Genomic DNA, 17189 nt, shown 5'->3' on the forward strand with positions numbered 1-17189 from the left:
TGGAGCAGAGAGACTGCAGTACTGAGAAGGTGGAATGACATGACTTGGAAGCATCTTTCAGAGAGGATGCTACCTTGTTAATCCTTGTTTGCTAATCCTAGTCCGCATTAGTGCAATTGTTTTTAACAGCAGGTGACAGCTGTGATTGCAATGAAACTAACAGTATGCTTTAGTTGGGAGCATAAAGTAGGTCAAACATGTTCTGTGCATTTTTTGAAAGATACACTAAGCCTTCTTAGTAGGCATCTGATCTTACCTCGAAAAGCTAGTAAGATGTGTGTGTACATATACACATGCAGACACTTGTGATAAATTTTGGTATTGATGTATGTGTTTGAGGCCATCAAAGCAATTACCAATGGTAATTGCTAAGTCAGGGCATTCTGTGTGATTGTATGAACATTCATGCACAAGGACCATGAAGACCCTATAGAACAGACATGGTATTAAGCCCAAACAAATTGAAGGTCTGCATTTGTTATAAACTTCTCTGCCTAGAAGTTGGGTGAAAAATTCTTCACTTGATTTTTCTATACAGCATCACATCTCTCTCCCCAGCCCATTGTCAATAAATTAAGCAGGCTAAACGAAGTCTTCCATGCAGTAGAACTTCAACACAATCAAAGTTTTTTAATGCTGAATAATATTAACAAGAAAAATAGTACGACAACATGATGCAAAGCTGCTGTGAGTTTTGATTTATTGAGCTATGATTGGGCAGTTTTGATAGAGGTGGCTTTGTAATAATTTTTCTCTACACTTGTTTTTCTTGAGCTGGCTGAATTACACAAAGGTGCTGATTTTAAACATTTATTTTATAGAGTAGTCTTATAATTCAGATTCTCTACAGATATAAAAACCCTTTATATTTGGGTAAAGCCTTCAGAATGAGCTTATATGTTTGTATTGGAATTCATATACTGGTCTGCTCTGGATGATTGGTATTATGAGATTGTATTAAATGTGAAAATTAGTGGCATGGGTATTTTCTTTAATGGAGTCTTTTTGAGGTTTCAAGGAATACTGGAGCAGTTTGCTACTACAGCAGTGTGTCCTGAGCTTGTTAAAAATATTGTGAAGTCAATTTTCTTTCAAAAAAAAATCCAAATGTGCTCAAAGGGTGCCTCTATGCTTCCTGCAGTGGCCATGTTTGCTACTATTTTCACTCCCCTTCCCCCTCTTTCTTGCAGAAAAGCTCTGCAGCAGAAACAGGGTAGCCAGCTGCTCTGTTTTCAAATCTGAGAGGTGTCTTGAAAACATCCCAGCAATGTATGATTTTTTTTTTTTCAGTTGGTATTCTCATTTGAACCAGTTCCTTGGACAGTGGCTTTTTACTAGTTTTGGCTGACCTTAACTGTTTTAAGTTAATTGCTTTTACTTTGAAAAATCCACTTGTTCACTATTTCTATTCAGATCTCTCATTTATAGTGCTCAAAAACAGCCATGAAAATACTTTAGTATTTGTTAGTTAGTTAGTTAGTTGAATTTTAATTATTTTTACTTCACACCCTTTTTTTTGTGAATTGGAATATTTGCCAGTAAAACAGAAGAGCTAATCTCCAGACACACATGGATAGCAAACTCAGTAGTGCATGAGATTATAATTCATACTTTCTGAGTCTAGGTTCTGTTTGACTTGACTAGACATGTTCTAAAAAATTATGTAATTAAAAAAAAAAAATTTTGGTTATGAAGACAAGTTATTGTTATGCTGTGATATAGATTTACCTCATCTTTGTGTTTGAAAGAATGATTTATATAAAAATCTTGCTTAAACATAGGTTCTGTGGGAAACAAAATTTTTAACCTTTTTTTTCGTGCATTGTGCCAATTCAATTCATTTTAATGAAAGCACAGTTAATTTAAAAGTAGTATTTTTCCATGCAATAATTAAAATATTTTGTTTTCTTTATTTTCTCTGTGTATAAATAAAAGAATGGACAAAAATCTACTACAAACTAAGTGTTTAATATTTGTATCTTTAAATACCATGCTAGGAGCTCTCAATATTTGCTTCTCATGGAAAGGTTGTGGGGAGAAACTGAATTCAATTATTACAATCTGAGTCTATTTCTTCCTGTTTCTTTTCAGTATTAGTAGTGGCTGTAAGTTTTTGTATGCTTCTAAAGAGTTTTAAAATATTCAACATTTATTTCTTCTTGACATTCTAGGTTTGTTGCATTGACCCCTTGGAGAGTGTATCATCTGACTTCTCTCATAATACTTGGAGTGTTAATTCTTCAGATAATGAAGGATTTGGTATTCTCAAAGATAAAGGGTAAGTGCACTGATAGAGTTCCATGGTTAAAAACCTGCAATTTGGAGCATGCTAGTTCATTCATAAAGCTATGTCAATATTATGATTATTGTAAAAGTATCAGCTAATTTTAGAGAGTGATAGTAGATCTGTGATGGTCTATTGCCATTTCCAATGAAGTTCTGTGTTTTATAGGAAGGGCATTAGGAGATTTGTTTTAGCATTTAGATGAGTGTAATTGTTATGAGTGGACAGTCATTCTTGTTTCTTAACTGCTAGGTCTGAAAATGCATTCTTTGCTAAATACAAGGTTTTCCTAAACATTAATACTTCTTCTGACATTAATCATGTAATTATTGGAAATTTTGTGACATTAAATGTAAATAAGTGAAATTTGTAAATAGATAGAGAAATTACCTATCTTAGCACAGTTGAAATAAGAAGTGAGAGGTATTTTCTTTTTACTTTGTGTAGCATTTAGTTTCCAGTGTGTATAAAGTCTTATGTGAATACAACCAATTTTGAAAGGGATTTTAGGTTTGTTGGCTGGTCTGGTGTTTTGGGTTGGTTTGGGTTTTTTTTTTAATTCTGTCCTGTACTTCATTAGCATCTTGAAAATTCTTTGACAAAATGTTCATCCTAAGTTTTAAATTTCATTGCCATGAAGTTGGTTGGTTTTTTTTTTTCAAGATTCTTATTTTGCCTTTTGTTTATTGTTAAATCCCATGCAAAGTGTTTGAAAAACCATCTGAACATAGTTCAAAAGTAGGAAATAGGTGTCAGAGAAGCATGGTATTCCTCTGTGATGTACTAACACATCATTTCTGACTGCCAAAGCCCGTTGTTCCCTGCTATGTTACAGCAGATATTTGCTACCTTTTCTGAAGTATGATTTACATTCCCTTTTCTGGGAGTCTTGCATACCGTTCTGTTTCCTGCTTGAGTACTAAAAGCCCAGAGGCCAACTTATAAATCTAAACAGAATTTGATTTTTGAAACTCTGTGCTGTATAAATCACCACAAGCATTGAATACCTTGCTAGCTGGAAGGCAATGATTTAGGTAAATTCACTCGCACCTGTAAATAATATTTTTGTAGTGACCAAATCCAGGATATACCACTCTCATGTTTGTGTGATTTTTTAACCATTCATTTTAGAGATGAGGATAGGAAGATCTCTGTTCCCTAGCTTATAGAATAATTATTTACAGTAGTAAACTCATTTATTTTACTATTGCCTTTGATGCCATTGTATACAGAGTTGAAGGAAAATCAGGTTCTCGAAGTAATACTGTAGGAGTCTTGTAGTAATGAATAGAAATCAATGAAGTGCCACTCACTCCAAAGAGCAGAAAAAGTTCTTCACAGTATAACACATCTGTGTAGCTGCTTCATGTTTCCAGCCAGCCACTAGATGGCAAGACTCTTACAGATTAATGAGGAATGTAGAGTGGTTGTCAGTGTATAGAGGTAAAGGGTATGTTGATGTAAAAGTTATGTTCATTATCATCTTCATGACATCCTTCCATGTGGAAATGTAGCCATAGAAGATACTGACTTTTTCTGTTTATGATTTTAACTGTATGTTAAGTTTACAGAAAGCAATTCAAGAACAGTTGCTGTAAGATAATATAGCTTTCCTGTTTGACCGATACAGAGAATTCCTTGGTCATTTTGTCCCAATTCTGAGCATGTTCTATGCATAAAAAATAAAAATTCTGATTTAGTGCATTGTGTTTCATCTTACATTCCTACAATTGCAGGTGCACAGCTTTGGAGGACCATCACTGGCAAGTAGGTATTTTATTTTTAATGTATGGTTATTTATTACTTTATTTTTTATAGCTGGCCTGGAATTTTTTTTAAGTCTGTTTTCCTGTAATAAATTGCTGAATTATTTTGATCTTAAAACATTTTCTAAGTTTATTACTGCTTGTTCATAATTTTTATTAAATTGTTTCCTCTGAGTTGAGTTATATTAAAGTATAGAGTAACAGAATATTTCTATAAATGCTTTTCCTTACACTAGGATTATCATGATTTGTGTTTTCTGGGAATCAGTGCTTTCTTTGAAAAGCAGAATAATACTGTTGGTCAAGGAGGTAACTTTTAGAACTTCATTATACCAGTGCTGCTGACTAGTAGGTAAGCTTGCTGGGGTTTCTCTTTAAATCAACACAAGTAATTGATCACTATAATTGCCAATAAATATCAGTTGATAACCCTATGAAAAGAAATTCATAATTCTGAAGCCTATTGACTTGTCATTGACCTGTCTTAGGCAAATGTTTTTGTCATATTAGTGTAGAGTATATAATTTATTTAATTTGTTGGCAGTTGCGTTGGTTCCAGCCAGGACGATGTTAATTTTTGCAGTAGCCAGAAGGGGTGTGGCCAAGACCCAGAGGTTATTCTCTACCACTTCTCTTCATTTTCCAGGGATGTGGTAAGGAGTCCCTTCCAGGTCGAGTAGTGTGGCAGCAGGGTCAGGTTTGCTCAGGGGTTTACACATGGTATGTGAATCATTCACCTGCCATGTACACTCTGATATTGTTGCTGTTACTGTTTGTTGTTCTTTCTCATTGCTGTTTCCTATAAATTCTTCTTATTTCAGTCTGTGTTCTTTACCATTTATGTCTCCATTTCTCCTGTCCAGCCCTCCACAGGGGAAGGGGTGATGGGGCAGTGAGTGAGCAGTGTATGGTTTGGAGTGTTTCAGTGGGAACACTGAATTGGGGAACATCATTCCTCAACCACAGCAGCAGTATAATCAGTATCTGAATGATTTGCAGACAATCCATTTTCAGAACAAAAGATTGCATATTTACAGCATTATTCTTCTAAACAGACCACCAGAATTTATTATATATCTAACATAATTTGAAAGCATATCTGCTGGTACACTATTGTCTTACAGCCTGACACTGAACAAACAGCAATGCAGAGTTGAAAAAGGGAAGATGCCAGGTTTTGTTCTCTTTCTAGAGACAGATACCAGTATCATAGCAATTGCAGAAAGAAGTTCAGATGTGCATCTCCTGTTCAGTTTCATACCTCTAAACTTCCACAAGTATGAAATCTCTTCAGACTTTCCTATAAGCATGAAATGAAGCAATATGGAATTGATGACAGCTTAGATCATGAACTGAGCAGAGTAAAATGCTTCTTTTACCATAGCTGGTGCTACTTCATGTATCTGTGTAGTGTGGCAGTGCTTCAAAAATTTTAATTGAGAAGCTATTGCTGTGGCACAGTAGATTAGTGTGATTTATGTTTCATTTCTTCCACCTGTTCTTTGTGAGAGAAATTTACATAAAATTAGTAAACTGTCTTTTGGGGTTTTGAATTTGAGTTACCTGTCTGTTTACATTTGAGAAGAGGAAGGTGAAGAAAGTCAAATTGCTTGTGAAGTGAAAGGAAACATAGGTTTTTGACTGCCTTTTGTTTCCATGAAAAAGAATTCTGCAGTCTGATACATTTTTTTTTCTTATTCCCCAGTTCGTCAGGTCCCCAAACCAGCAGAGTTTATTTTAATGAAAAGAATATAAATAGTACTTTAAATATCTTGGATTCACATTTTCAGTTATTCAGAATCCTGGACTTGATTTGCTGTTCTGTGGGGAGACAATGCAGAGAGTGGAAAAGAGAATTTGATGAGCTCACCATAGCTCGTGCCCTTAGGTAATATAATACAAGCATTGTATGTGTCCATCTAGCCCAGCATCTGCTCTCTGAAGGGGTCCAGCCAGGAGAAGCATGACCTTGGGTAATGTCCTGCATTACAGCAGGACAAGCTTGCAGGGTTCTCCTGGTGTATTTTCCCTACAGCTTCCTTACCCCCACCCCCATCCCAAGCTGTTCTAGGTGGACCTTCTGTCAATTTGTCTCGTTGCTTTTGACCTTACAAACTTCTGTTGGCAACCTCCTGTAGCACAGAGATCCACAGCTGAACTATGTGCTTTTGTGAACAGTCTTCTGCTTGTTTACTGCTCTATAATAGTTTGTAAGCTCTCCCTTCATTTTTTTCTTGTTGGAAGAAATACCGAGCTATTACTCTCTATTAGTGTTCTCCTGCAAGCTGTGATTTTATAAACTCTGTCCTGTCCTGTTCTCTTCAGTTCATGAATGCTTAATTGTTCCTAAAATAGAGGTTCTCTGAATTTTGATGTCTTTGTTGTACTTCTGTATTTTTCTTCCATTTCTGTGCTCCTTTTTGTGGAGGGAACAGAATTGCAAATAGCATTCAGGGAGATCCTTGGACTATACATTGTCCTTCTCTTGTTTTAATAATAAATCCCAGCACTCTTTTTTTTTTTTTTTTAACCTCTACTGAGCTCAGAGATTATGTTTTCGTGGATATATAATCTCTTCAAGTTAATGTCCTGAGCAGTAAAGATCAGCTAAAAGCCCATCTGACTTTAAGAGTTTTTGGGGTTTCTTTTCCTCTTTGAATTTCTTCACATTTCATCTGCCTTTTTGCAAGAAATCATGTGATACTTGATTAAATTCTGCTGTTGCTTGAGACTGATCTCTGTCTTTACCAGAATAATTCCTCTAATTTCTCATGGCTTTTCAGGCTCCATAAAAGCATTTGGTGAGAGACCTTGTTGAAAGCCTCCTCAGAAATCCAGGTCAATTTTTATAGACATCAGTGCTCATCTAAAAGCAGGTTCACTTTTTCAAAGGACTGAAGGTTTCTGATATGATGTCCTTTACAGCTTACATTAGGACAGGCATGCATGTCCTTTCTTAGTTCTCCTGAGAGTTTGCACAGAGCAGAGATGAGTGATTAGTAGTTTGCAGTTCTCTGACTCTTGCGTACCTTCCCTAAAAATAGATACTGCTTTAGACACTTCACAGTCCTCTGCCTTAAGGCAGCTTTAAGAGACACTGTTTAACATAAATGAAATTTCAACTGTTGCACCATCCTTTCTTTTGTAGCTTTTATAAGTTCACATAAAGACTGCATTTGTTTGCACAGTGGGTGAGTTTTTCTGAATGCTACTATAAATTTTAACTGTGTTGAAATTGAAAGAACTGCTGTAAGATGTTGAGGCTGGGTGCATGGTTCCTTTTCATTTTACTCAAAATTGGATATGAAAAACTGTTTTCATGTTATCATGTATATGCAAGACATGCGAAGTGTATCCCCATATCTAGCAGAGAATCACCTGCTCTTAAGTAACTTACAGAGAAAAAATGCAGTAGGTCTGTGATACTTTCAGTGAGAGACGACACCTATTCTAATAAATCTCTATTCTAATAAATTAAATGTGTGCATGATTTTTCTTTGGCACCATGCCCTACAACCCTGCAGCCATAGTTTGTAACTGCCTTAAGGTCCATGCAGAATGGCTGTGTGCAGGCAGGAAAGGATTTCTGGTGTGTGCCAACTTGGAAACTGCTTTGGATTGTTTTGGCAAGTACTAGTTGGCATCTGCCAAAAATGTGCCAGGAGCTATTTTAATGGTTTAACTGCAGAACTGACCAATTCTAGTGCCTGACAGAATTGTCACACAGTTTGTTTTATCAAAGCAGATGTAGAATTTTCTGAACAGACTCATTTCCTGCCCTACATTTTTGTTATGTGATTCTGGTTTTGAAAATTAGTATCAGTCAGTCACTGTCACAGTAGAATGTTTCATAAATGGTGGCACAAATTTCTGATGAGTTTTGTAGTGAAATGGTAAACTTTTGCTAGTTGGAGGGTGAATTACTGACTGGGACTGTTCTGAAACTTGCATTTTTTCATCATTCATGTGCGTTGTGTATTTTCTCTGCTGCGTGTACATTCCAAGTATCAAAGACTTAAGTACTTCAATGAAAATGCTGTTAATTTGTGGCACTTGCTTTTGGTCCTCCTTCATCTTTGTTGAGCACTGCTGATTAGTCAAAGCAAGCATACCTTTTTCATTGCATTATTTCCCATTTCATTAAATGCAGAATGCTTGTTGTTTCACCTGTAAAATGTGTCCATGTAAGAAGACCTGTGATTGTATTTCTATAAATGGAGTCATTTAGCACTATTTTAAGTTTAAAATTTCAAACTAAAGATAAGCTGAACCTTCCTTAGGGAAGGTAGCACTGTAGCCCCTTTTTTTCCCTAAATCTGATTCTGTTTCTGAGGAACTGCTCACTGGTATCTTGCCATTTTTAAAAATGGGTGACAGCTGTTAAAGGAGCACTGGAAAAAGTCACTTGTTAAATTACTCTTCCTCATTATAAAGCTGTTTTATTTCTTCCTATCCTAGTAGATTTCTTTGAAATCTGGTGCTTCTCTAATCAGTAGATGTATTAGAATATCCACAGGAATCGTAGCACACCTTCATTTCTTGAGTGATCAAACTTAAAAAGGTCAAATTAATACTAACGCAAAATTATTCTTTTATAGCAAGCCTAAAAAAAAAGCCTAGTTTCAGCCTGAGAAGGGACTAAACAACAGTCCTTTTAAATGGCCCATCAGAGAGTGACTGGACAGAATAATCCAGAAAGAAAGGAGTTAGTGCTCTGAAGACCAGCAGCTCTGCCTGCATAGCTTGTTTTCAGTCCCCTCTTATGTTTTATCATTTTCTCAAATCAAAGCTACTGACTTCTGGGAAGAGCCTGGCCTGACCAGTCATGGTGTTAAGCTCCCTACTGCACTAATGGCTGCTTCAGCCACACAGACTGCAGTAGGTGTACAGTGCTTACTCTGTTATTCATTATGTTGAATGTTTTGGATATAATTCTTTAGGATATGAAAATAAATCCTAAAAGAGTTCTCCTGGCCTTGTAGGTTTAAAGAAAGTTTTTTTTATTCCCAAAGCACCTGTTCTCCTCTGCTCCCAAGAGGAGGGAAAAATAAGCAAGTGCAAAACCATGAACAGCATGTGTTGTCCTCTGCTGCTTATATGATCAGGTCAATGAAGATTTGGAATTCCATAAGAAGAAACAGTAACATTTACAATAGAAAAAGGACACTTCTTGGTCCAAGCTTTTAACTGGCAGCTGTCTTCATTGAAGCACTTCAGGACTTGATGTTGAAAACCATGGGTTAATATTAAGTACCCTTGAAGCCCGGTAGTTAGCTAGCTGGGATATTTCTGAAATAATAGCCTTCACTGATTGAAGGTTAAAGACACACACACTGGTTATTTTCTAAGCCCAGGACATTCCTGTTCCTCACCATCTGTTTCCTCCAGTCCCTTCTTTGTGGATTCCTTTTATGAGAGTTGGCTGCAGTGATACTTGTGGACTCCCAGAGCTATCAAAGTTGCTGCCCGCTTTTAGGCAAGTGTTACTTTTTGGTAGGTAACAACCTCCATTACTGGGGCAGCTGATGACAGATCAGCTTCAAATTCAGGTGGTAGCTTTTCCAGACCTGAATGCTTTTCAGAAAGCTCTTTTGAGCTACACTGATTTCACACTTGCATCAGCCCAGCTCATAGAGATTTGTATGCATTACAATGGTCAGTGTGCTCTGAAGAACAATATTCTGTGCTAGCACCATTCAGAGCTTGACAGACTTCACGTAATGTGTGGCTATTGGACTTTTTTCCAAGAAGAAAAAATAAACTTTTGAATCTTATCATAACTCCGTCATGCACTTGTGCAAAATAATTCCTAATATGTCACCAAGAGCAATAAAAAAAGTCTTCATGTTGTCCCTAAATATAAATGAGACAGTTGCCCCTTTCATCCAATTACCATGCTTTGTTTATTATGTCAGGGGCTTTACATACCTCTGATTTGCATACGTTTTGCCTTCTGGGTTTGCTTAAGACAATCTGCAAGTCATGTGCCTAAATATTTCTGATGTAGTCTGCTTAGTCTAATTTCATGATCAATGGAAAAAGATTTGAAATCTTACGAGATCCTGATCTATCTCTTCTCAAACAAATGTCTGTAGGCTGGTCAGGTATATTGTGTCTTAGTAGTGCCTGTTTCCCTTAAATATGTGCAGGAAGCCTAGGGTGGTGAGCCAAGTGAGGGCATTTACAGCCCTTGTGTCATTGTTCCCTGTTGCTCTGAAGGCCTGTCTGTTTTGCAGATGCCACTGACCGCTACTCGTGGCTACAATAAGAAGCTGACTCTTGCCACAACATACGGGAATACCAATCCACAGCAGTAACAACTGCAGGGCACAGGGACTTGATTTATTTACCACTTTGTGTATGTAAAGTTTCTCTGAAATGAGTCTCAGGCACAATATGATTGTGTATTCAGATCACTCTTGAGACACCAAGGATATGCTGCTTCACTGTATCTCAAAATAAAAGTCCTGTCCTTCAGGGTATTGCAAAGAGATTTATTTGCAGATGAGTGGATTAGGAAATAAGAGGTCTTTTTCCATTAGGAACTCAAACAAGGTCAAGGGTGTAGCGGAAGTGTTTCTGTTTTACACTTGTTAATCCATTTCCTTGATGTTATAGATAGGAACAAAAGTAATGTAAGCCAAGGGCAGTCATGTGGGCCGGTCAGTATCAAAACACAGCACCATCACTTGCAGTTTCTGTTGCACAATCTCTTTGTCTTGTTTTGGTCATCCAGAAAATATCCATTCCTCATACAGCCCAACACAACTGCATGAAATATGGTAACAGACTGAAGAAAATACTTCCTGTGGATGTACAGCAAGGCAGAGGGCAGAATATAGTCCAACAGATAAATAGATACAAATAGGCTCCAGAGAGCAAATATTTGCTTTTTCAGTTATTTCAGTGTCATCTGAAGGCATCTTGAGTGCTCAGACTTCCATCCTTGCATTTCATAGTGGTTGCTGTTCTGTTCATTTTGCCTCATATATTCATATGAGTTTGTGTTGGAAGATGTATATGGCTGCATAACGTGCCTCAAACAATTCTGCTTCAAATATGGTTCCCTCAGATGTTCTTAATATATAAAAGCTATTGCAGTCCTTCAGGAAGTGGATGCATACTTGTGGAAAGTAAATGGATACTGAGTTTTATTTGCAGCCTAAACCCATACTTTTTCAGTAGCCACTGTATTGTTCAAATACCAGATTGCAATTGTCCTTTGTTTTATATAATGTGTTGCCACAACTAATGCAGCAATATGTGTGGTGGGTTTTTTCTAAAGGCACTTTACACATAAATGATCAAACTTTCTGCAGAAAGAATTGCCTACATTGCAAAAACCTCTTGATGCTTCAATTTTTATTTTTTTTTTTAATATTGTATGACCTTATTCCTGCTTTCTGGCTAGTTATTTCCAAATTGTTAACTACCTTTCTAAGTAATGTATTCTGCTGGATTTGTTTGTTTTATATTGATACATGATAAAATCAACATGCTAGTAAAGTTTTTATTACAGGAGCAAAAACCAATACTTGAGTAGAAATGCTGTAACTTTGTCAAAAGTGTCACATTTAGTCTGAAAACTGTTTAATACCTTTTTCTATGCACTTACAGGAAAAGGTTGGTGGTTGATTGGTTCTTTTTTTTTGTTTAAGAGGAGGGGAAATGAGGGATATTGCACAGCATTTGTGGGTGTCATGTATCTCACTGGTAGAAACAGTTGGCTTGTTTGGCTTGTTATTTTTCTTATATTTGCTGGAAATAATATGTAGTGCATATAACCAATTTCTTCTCACATAGAGTGGTTTGCAAACTTTTGAAGTTTATTCTCTGTGGTTCTCGAGTAATTTGGCTATAGCTCAATTCTGTCTTAGCCATCACAAGGCATTTTCCTCTGTTCCTTGTCCCCAGAAGCTCAACTCACCTTTCATTATGGAGGGTGCACAGAAGAGATAAGAAGGAAATGTTGGAATTGTCCCATTTCTTTACAATTACGAAATAAATATTGCATTCCTCTTTCTGTAAGCCTTACCTGTCTTCTGTCTGTATTAATTAAAGGTTAAACATTATCTTGGCTACAAGAGCACCTTCTGAAGAAGGGCAGAAAACAAAAGACCAGCAGTATTGTATCATGTAACTGGGGCTGCTTTAACTGTTTTTTCAAGGATGTATTCAAACCCAGTTATATTCTAACCCAGTTATGTTTGCAGAACATAACTGTCATTATTTGTGTGTGAGTATCTGTATTGCTCTGAGCATGATGCTCAAACTGAGCAATATCAGTAAACACTTAGCAGTATAATGTAAAAGACATGTATTGTGCTATATATGGTAAATGTCTTGTAAATGCATCTCAGGCATCGATTTTTTTTACCTAAGACTTGTTAATAACTCAAGTAGAAATATTCTCCTTTTCCACTGCACTGCTTGTTTAACAAGTTGTTTTTTATTTTGCATTTATGCACTTGGCTCGTCAAATATAGCATGTTCCTGATGAGTTAAGGTAGCTGATTTTGTGCCCTTTCCCAGTCTGAGCTCCTATATATTTTGAACCCTGATTCTGGCCTTTGCAGTGTCTGCCACTCCTCCTGGGGTATTGCAACTCACTCTTCTGAAGGATTAAGGCAAATACTGAATGAAAATGTTAAGGACATACCAGTCTCCTATAACAAGGCACTTCTAATACCCTGCCCTTGCCCTTTCGTATAGCTTTTCAATTAAATGTGAAGTTAGGGGGATTGTATATATGCTGTATTTTTGCAGTTTGCTTTTAAGTGTCATATAGCAGAATTTTAAAAACATTGTAGCAGTTGAGATGTATGCTTTCAACTTTACTTCACAACAAGCTGTGTACTTTTTAAAAAGAAATGTGCCTTACTTTTACTTTTTTGGATACTGAGTAATCCTCGACTGCTTTAACAGCTTCTTAGCTTTGTTACTAAGTTGCTCAGTATCTTTATAATACCCAAGTGAGAGCAGCTGATCTACAATTGCTTGGATAGCCTTTTTTTTTTCCTAGCTTTACTTCAAAAACTGTAATTCCTAGAGAAATGTACTCCTCTACTTATTTGTCCCACAATCCTGTCTGTTCCTCTACTCCACTTGCTAGCTGAAATCAGAAGTATTCAGAATTATTTTAAACTTTTAGTTCTATTTAGAGAGCTCTGAAAGCATTCCACATTGTTTATTTTGGGGTTGCAGTACTGAGATACTAAGGAATCGTTCGGAAGACGGCTGTTTGTACCTATGAGAAATTTTTTTCTTCTGTTCTGGTAACAACAGTGTTCTTGTACAAATATTTAATTACCATTTTAAGGTTCAAAAGAACACCTCACGTAATCTGATTTGACGGTTGTTTTTTGGTCTTGATAATCTCACAAACAAGTGATTTCAGTTATAATTTCTAAGCATATTGCTTGAAAGCTTTTTGGGGGGAGGGGGTGTTCTGTTTGTATCTTCTCAGGGATAAACAAATATTATTAATTTATTAAGCCAGAAGGATTAATTTCACAAAAGAACTCAAGCCAATTTCATGTGGAGGCTTCAAAAGATCCTTATACCTAGCATTGTGGTTGGACTGGATGATCCTGAAAGCCTTTTCCAACCTAAATGATTCTGTGATTTTACCAGTTTGCCTCCATGCTGGAAAAAAAAGTTCATCTGGGCAATGTGGGATGTGTATATTTACTATACTTAAATAAACTAAGTTTGAAATACTTCTTTTTTAATTTTTTGAATACTTTATTCAAGTTAAATCAGTGCATCCATGATTAAATATGTGAAATAAATACATGACATAAGTGCAGTCTGTGCAAACTACAGGGTGTGCTGCATCCTGTGCCAAAGTGGCTCAGTAATTAATTTCCTTTGTTACACATTGGTAAAAAATTAAATGCTATACTGAGTTGGAAAGTATAATCATAGTCTGTGGTGATGGGTGGATGGATATACAGCCTTTGTTTGTCATTTTTTGTTTAAAGATAGTGCATTTTTTCTTCAGCAATTTTCAACATTTAGTAAAGCCAGCTCCATTCCATGTTTGATAATTTAAGTATGGAGCTGCAGTCACTGTTTAGTTATTTGTGAGAGTTTTGCTTCTGGTCTACGTTGTCTGAAATGCAGTTCTGTTAAAAGTGTCTGTGAGCCTGTGAGCACAGGAAGGTGGATTTGCCCGTTGTGAACAACCTAAGAGCTGCTAATTCTGAGTTGACCCAGTTCTGACATGCTCACTGGCATGTCATGTGCCACCCGTATTGTCATCACTGGGGAAAAAATGCAACCTCTCCTGCCATCATCTCAGCTTTCTCATGTCTTTTTCTTTTTTGTCACTGTGTTTATTGTAATGGTAGAATGTTTATTTTGATCACAGCACTAACCAAACACTAGGTAGAAGATACTTAGAATTGAAGGTATTTGGGTTTTTGTTTTAGTTCAGCTTTTTTCTAGCACTTGAACTTCTTAAAGCTGATGGAGTTGAAAGGAAAGTTATAAAGCAAGTACAGAAAATTGTACAGAGGGAGGTGAGTGGAGAAATGAACCAGGGATTCACAAGGAGAAAATTGATAAAACAGTTCGTGTTGCTCTGAACCTCTCCCATGGCACTTGTCCCTCTCTCAGCTTTGCACTTTCTCAGTAAGGGGTGCTCAGATCTACTCTTCCATCTTAGACAAGAGCAAGTATGGCAGGTGCTGCATTTGAATTTGCAGACTTGTACAGTGTGGCTGCCTGCTGTTTGCCAAGTTTTCCCAGCTTTCAGCAAGGGAGTTTGGAGGTGCCCTTCAATTTTTAATACTTTAATATTTCTTACTTATACAGCAATATTGACACCAGTATTTTTTACCAACTGAGCTAAAGCTTTAAAAATCTTAATTACAGGGAAAACAAACCATACTCTCTTCTATTTTGAGATGTGAGCCACACTTCGGTCATACAATGAAAGCTACAAGCTTCTCTTAAAATACTTGCCTGTCCCACCTTCATTGGTTGACTTAAGCCTGTGAACATCTCTGTAGAGAAAATCTATCTGAAAAAGTGCAGAGGAATTGTGCTGGTACCATCCATCTCCAATTACTTTTTCTGTTTTCAGAGACCCCTTGTGAAGCAAGCAATTAATCTTGTTGTGGAGTGCAACATCCCCACAGAGAGTATCAAATTAATTAATGGGGCAATATCTGGTTACCTCATGAATCTAATGAAGCATTGTTTTCTGGCTTTTCTTGAGCAGATCAGCTTTTTCATGCTAACCATAGCATCTCGTATTTTTTCCCTATTTTCCTTTCAAAGCTGCTTGGAAATTGTCAGTACTGGCAGGCATACTTGCATATTGTCAATTCTAAATACTACTGCACTTTCAGTATAAATACTTTGCTTTGGGTTTTGGGTTTTTTTTTTGTTTGGTTTGGGTTTTTTTTGCTTGTTTCTATTTACAAATTGTTATTATAAATAGAATGCCTCAGCAGCAGGGTGTAGAAGGATACACTTGTAATTTGGCTGCCAGCCTAAAGAGCATTACAGGAAAACCTGTCCAGGGATGTGATTGACGGGTACTTTGTCAATAAGAAAGTGAAACTTGGAATCGAGTGTATGTGGTAGAAAGTGACAAAGACCCCTCATATCTTAAATAAAGATTCTTCCATTTGCAGGATCCAAGAGGCTTGGACATAGTCTTACAAAATGTCAGCCAAAAACTCATATGTTGAACTTACTAGGTTCAAGTTACAAGAACTGCCTCTTGAAGGGTGGCAACAGCCTTCCCAGCTGGGTCAAACAGGGAAAGGACATGACTTGGATTCAGTCACATCATTTTGAACAGAACAACTGGTCACTGCTTCTGTCAGGTCTCACCCTGAATATTTATCCCTAATCCAAAAAGATTTTTAACAAGTACTCTGTATCCTGTGATTTTCTTATTTTTGGTTCAAATCCATGTGTCTTGCAATTTGTAGTTGTGACTATGCAAGAAGTAGCTTCATATCAATACAGCAGAGCTGGCACTACGTAACTGACTGGACTGCAATCTTGAATTCCTTATTTTCAAGTGGAGATACTGTATTCCAAGGCTTTGTAGACAGAATAAACTGGGAAAAGTCAATTCTTTGTAAATGATATCTGTTTTCTAGGGCAATTCTCCAAGTTAGCAAGGCTATCTTTTCTAGTTCAGACACTTCAAAGAGCTTAGGCAGATGTAGTAAGATATCTAGACAGTCAGATCTTAGCTGCACATTGTTTTAAATTTGAATTGGTTAACAGGCAATAGGACTTTTTTTAGAGTACCAAGATACCAAGCCTTGCTAAAGAGGCCAGAAGCCTGACATACACCTGAAATCTTTTTTCTAACCATTTGTAGTTTACACCATAAAATAAATGTAATTATTGCCTAGTCCGGAAGCAGCCTGTCTGATTGCCACAGAGCTGCTGGATATGTTTGCCTGCCTCAGAGATTTCTTTTGCTTGCAAATGTAATGTTGCTATTTTCCACATTTTTTATGTATTCTAAAATGTACGTTTTACAGAATTAGATGGGTTACATCAAATTAGTGCCTAAATTAGCAGAATATTGTTGCAACAAGTACCAGACACATCATAAGTAAAGGATGACTGCATTTTTGATGAGTGTAAGAGTGTGAATGGAATGACAGACCTCCAATTGCTAATCAGGAGAGAACTTCACAAAGCTGACCTTTTCAAAGGGTAAATTTAAGCAAAAAGGGTAATGTTAAAATGGTCATGTCCTGTGTGCCATGTTTGTTCCATTGCACATGTAATATTTTTGCCATTGGTGTTTTTATTCTATTCTTACCACTTTCCATTTTAACAGTTGAACAACTGTGAGAGATAACTGGCAATCCTGAGGTCATTTGACTTGTCATCTTAAAGGGTATTTATAAACTATAGCATTCAGGGAGCCCCCAGTGTTACCTTAAATAGAGATACTCCTTTTAGGATTAAGAAGAAAATTGGACATTTTCATTTTGGAATGGCTTTTCTTAAATGTAAGTCTAATGATGATTGATTAAAAACTCCGTGAAAATAGGTAGCAAGCTTAACCATATTCTGTATTTTTATATTATCACTAAAGACTGCATGAAAAGCGAATGGAATGGCTTATGCTAAACATGTGAAGATGTTTTTCTCCT

At 36.6% G+C, this 17189-nt stretch overlaps 1 protein-coding gene across 2 annotated transcripts in view; it reads left to right on the plus strand.

The window, feature by feature from the left end:
* Positions 1-17189, plus strand: part of RETREG1 (reticulophagy regulator 1) — a 66064-nt gene that overhangs the window by 14261 nt on the left and 34614 nt on the right. For both annotated transcript variants that reach the window (XM_058830533.1, XM_058830531.1), the window contains exons 2-3: positions 2172-2278; positions 4021-4051. In XM_058830533.1, coding sequence (XP_058686516.1) covers positions 2172-2278; positions 4021-4051 — 138 coding nt within the window. The remainder of the gene's footprint in view (positions 1-2171; positions 2279-4020; positions 4052-17189) is intronic.

This window comes from Poecile atricapillus, chromosome 2 (genome assembly GCF_030490865.1).
Source record: "Poecile atricapillus isolate bPoeAtr1 chromosome 2, bPoeAtr1.hap1, whole genome shotgun sequence".
Lineage (NCBI taxonomy): Eukaryota > Metazoa > Chordata > Aves > Passeriformes > Paridae > Poecile > Poecile atricapillus.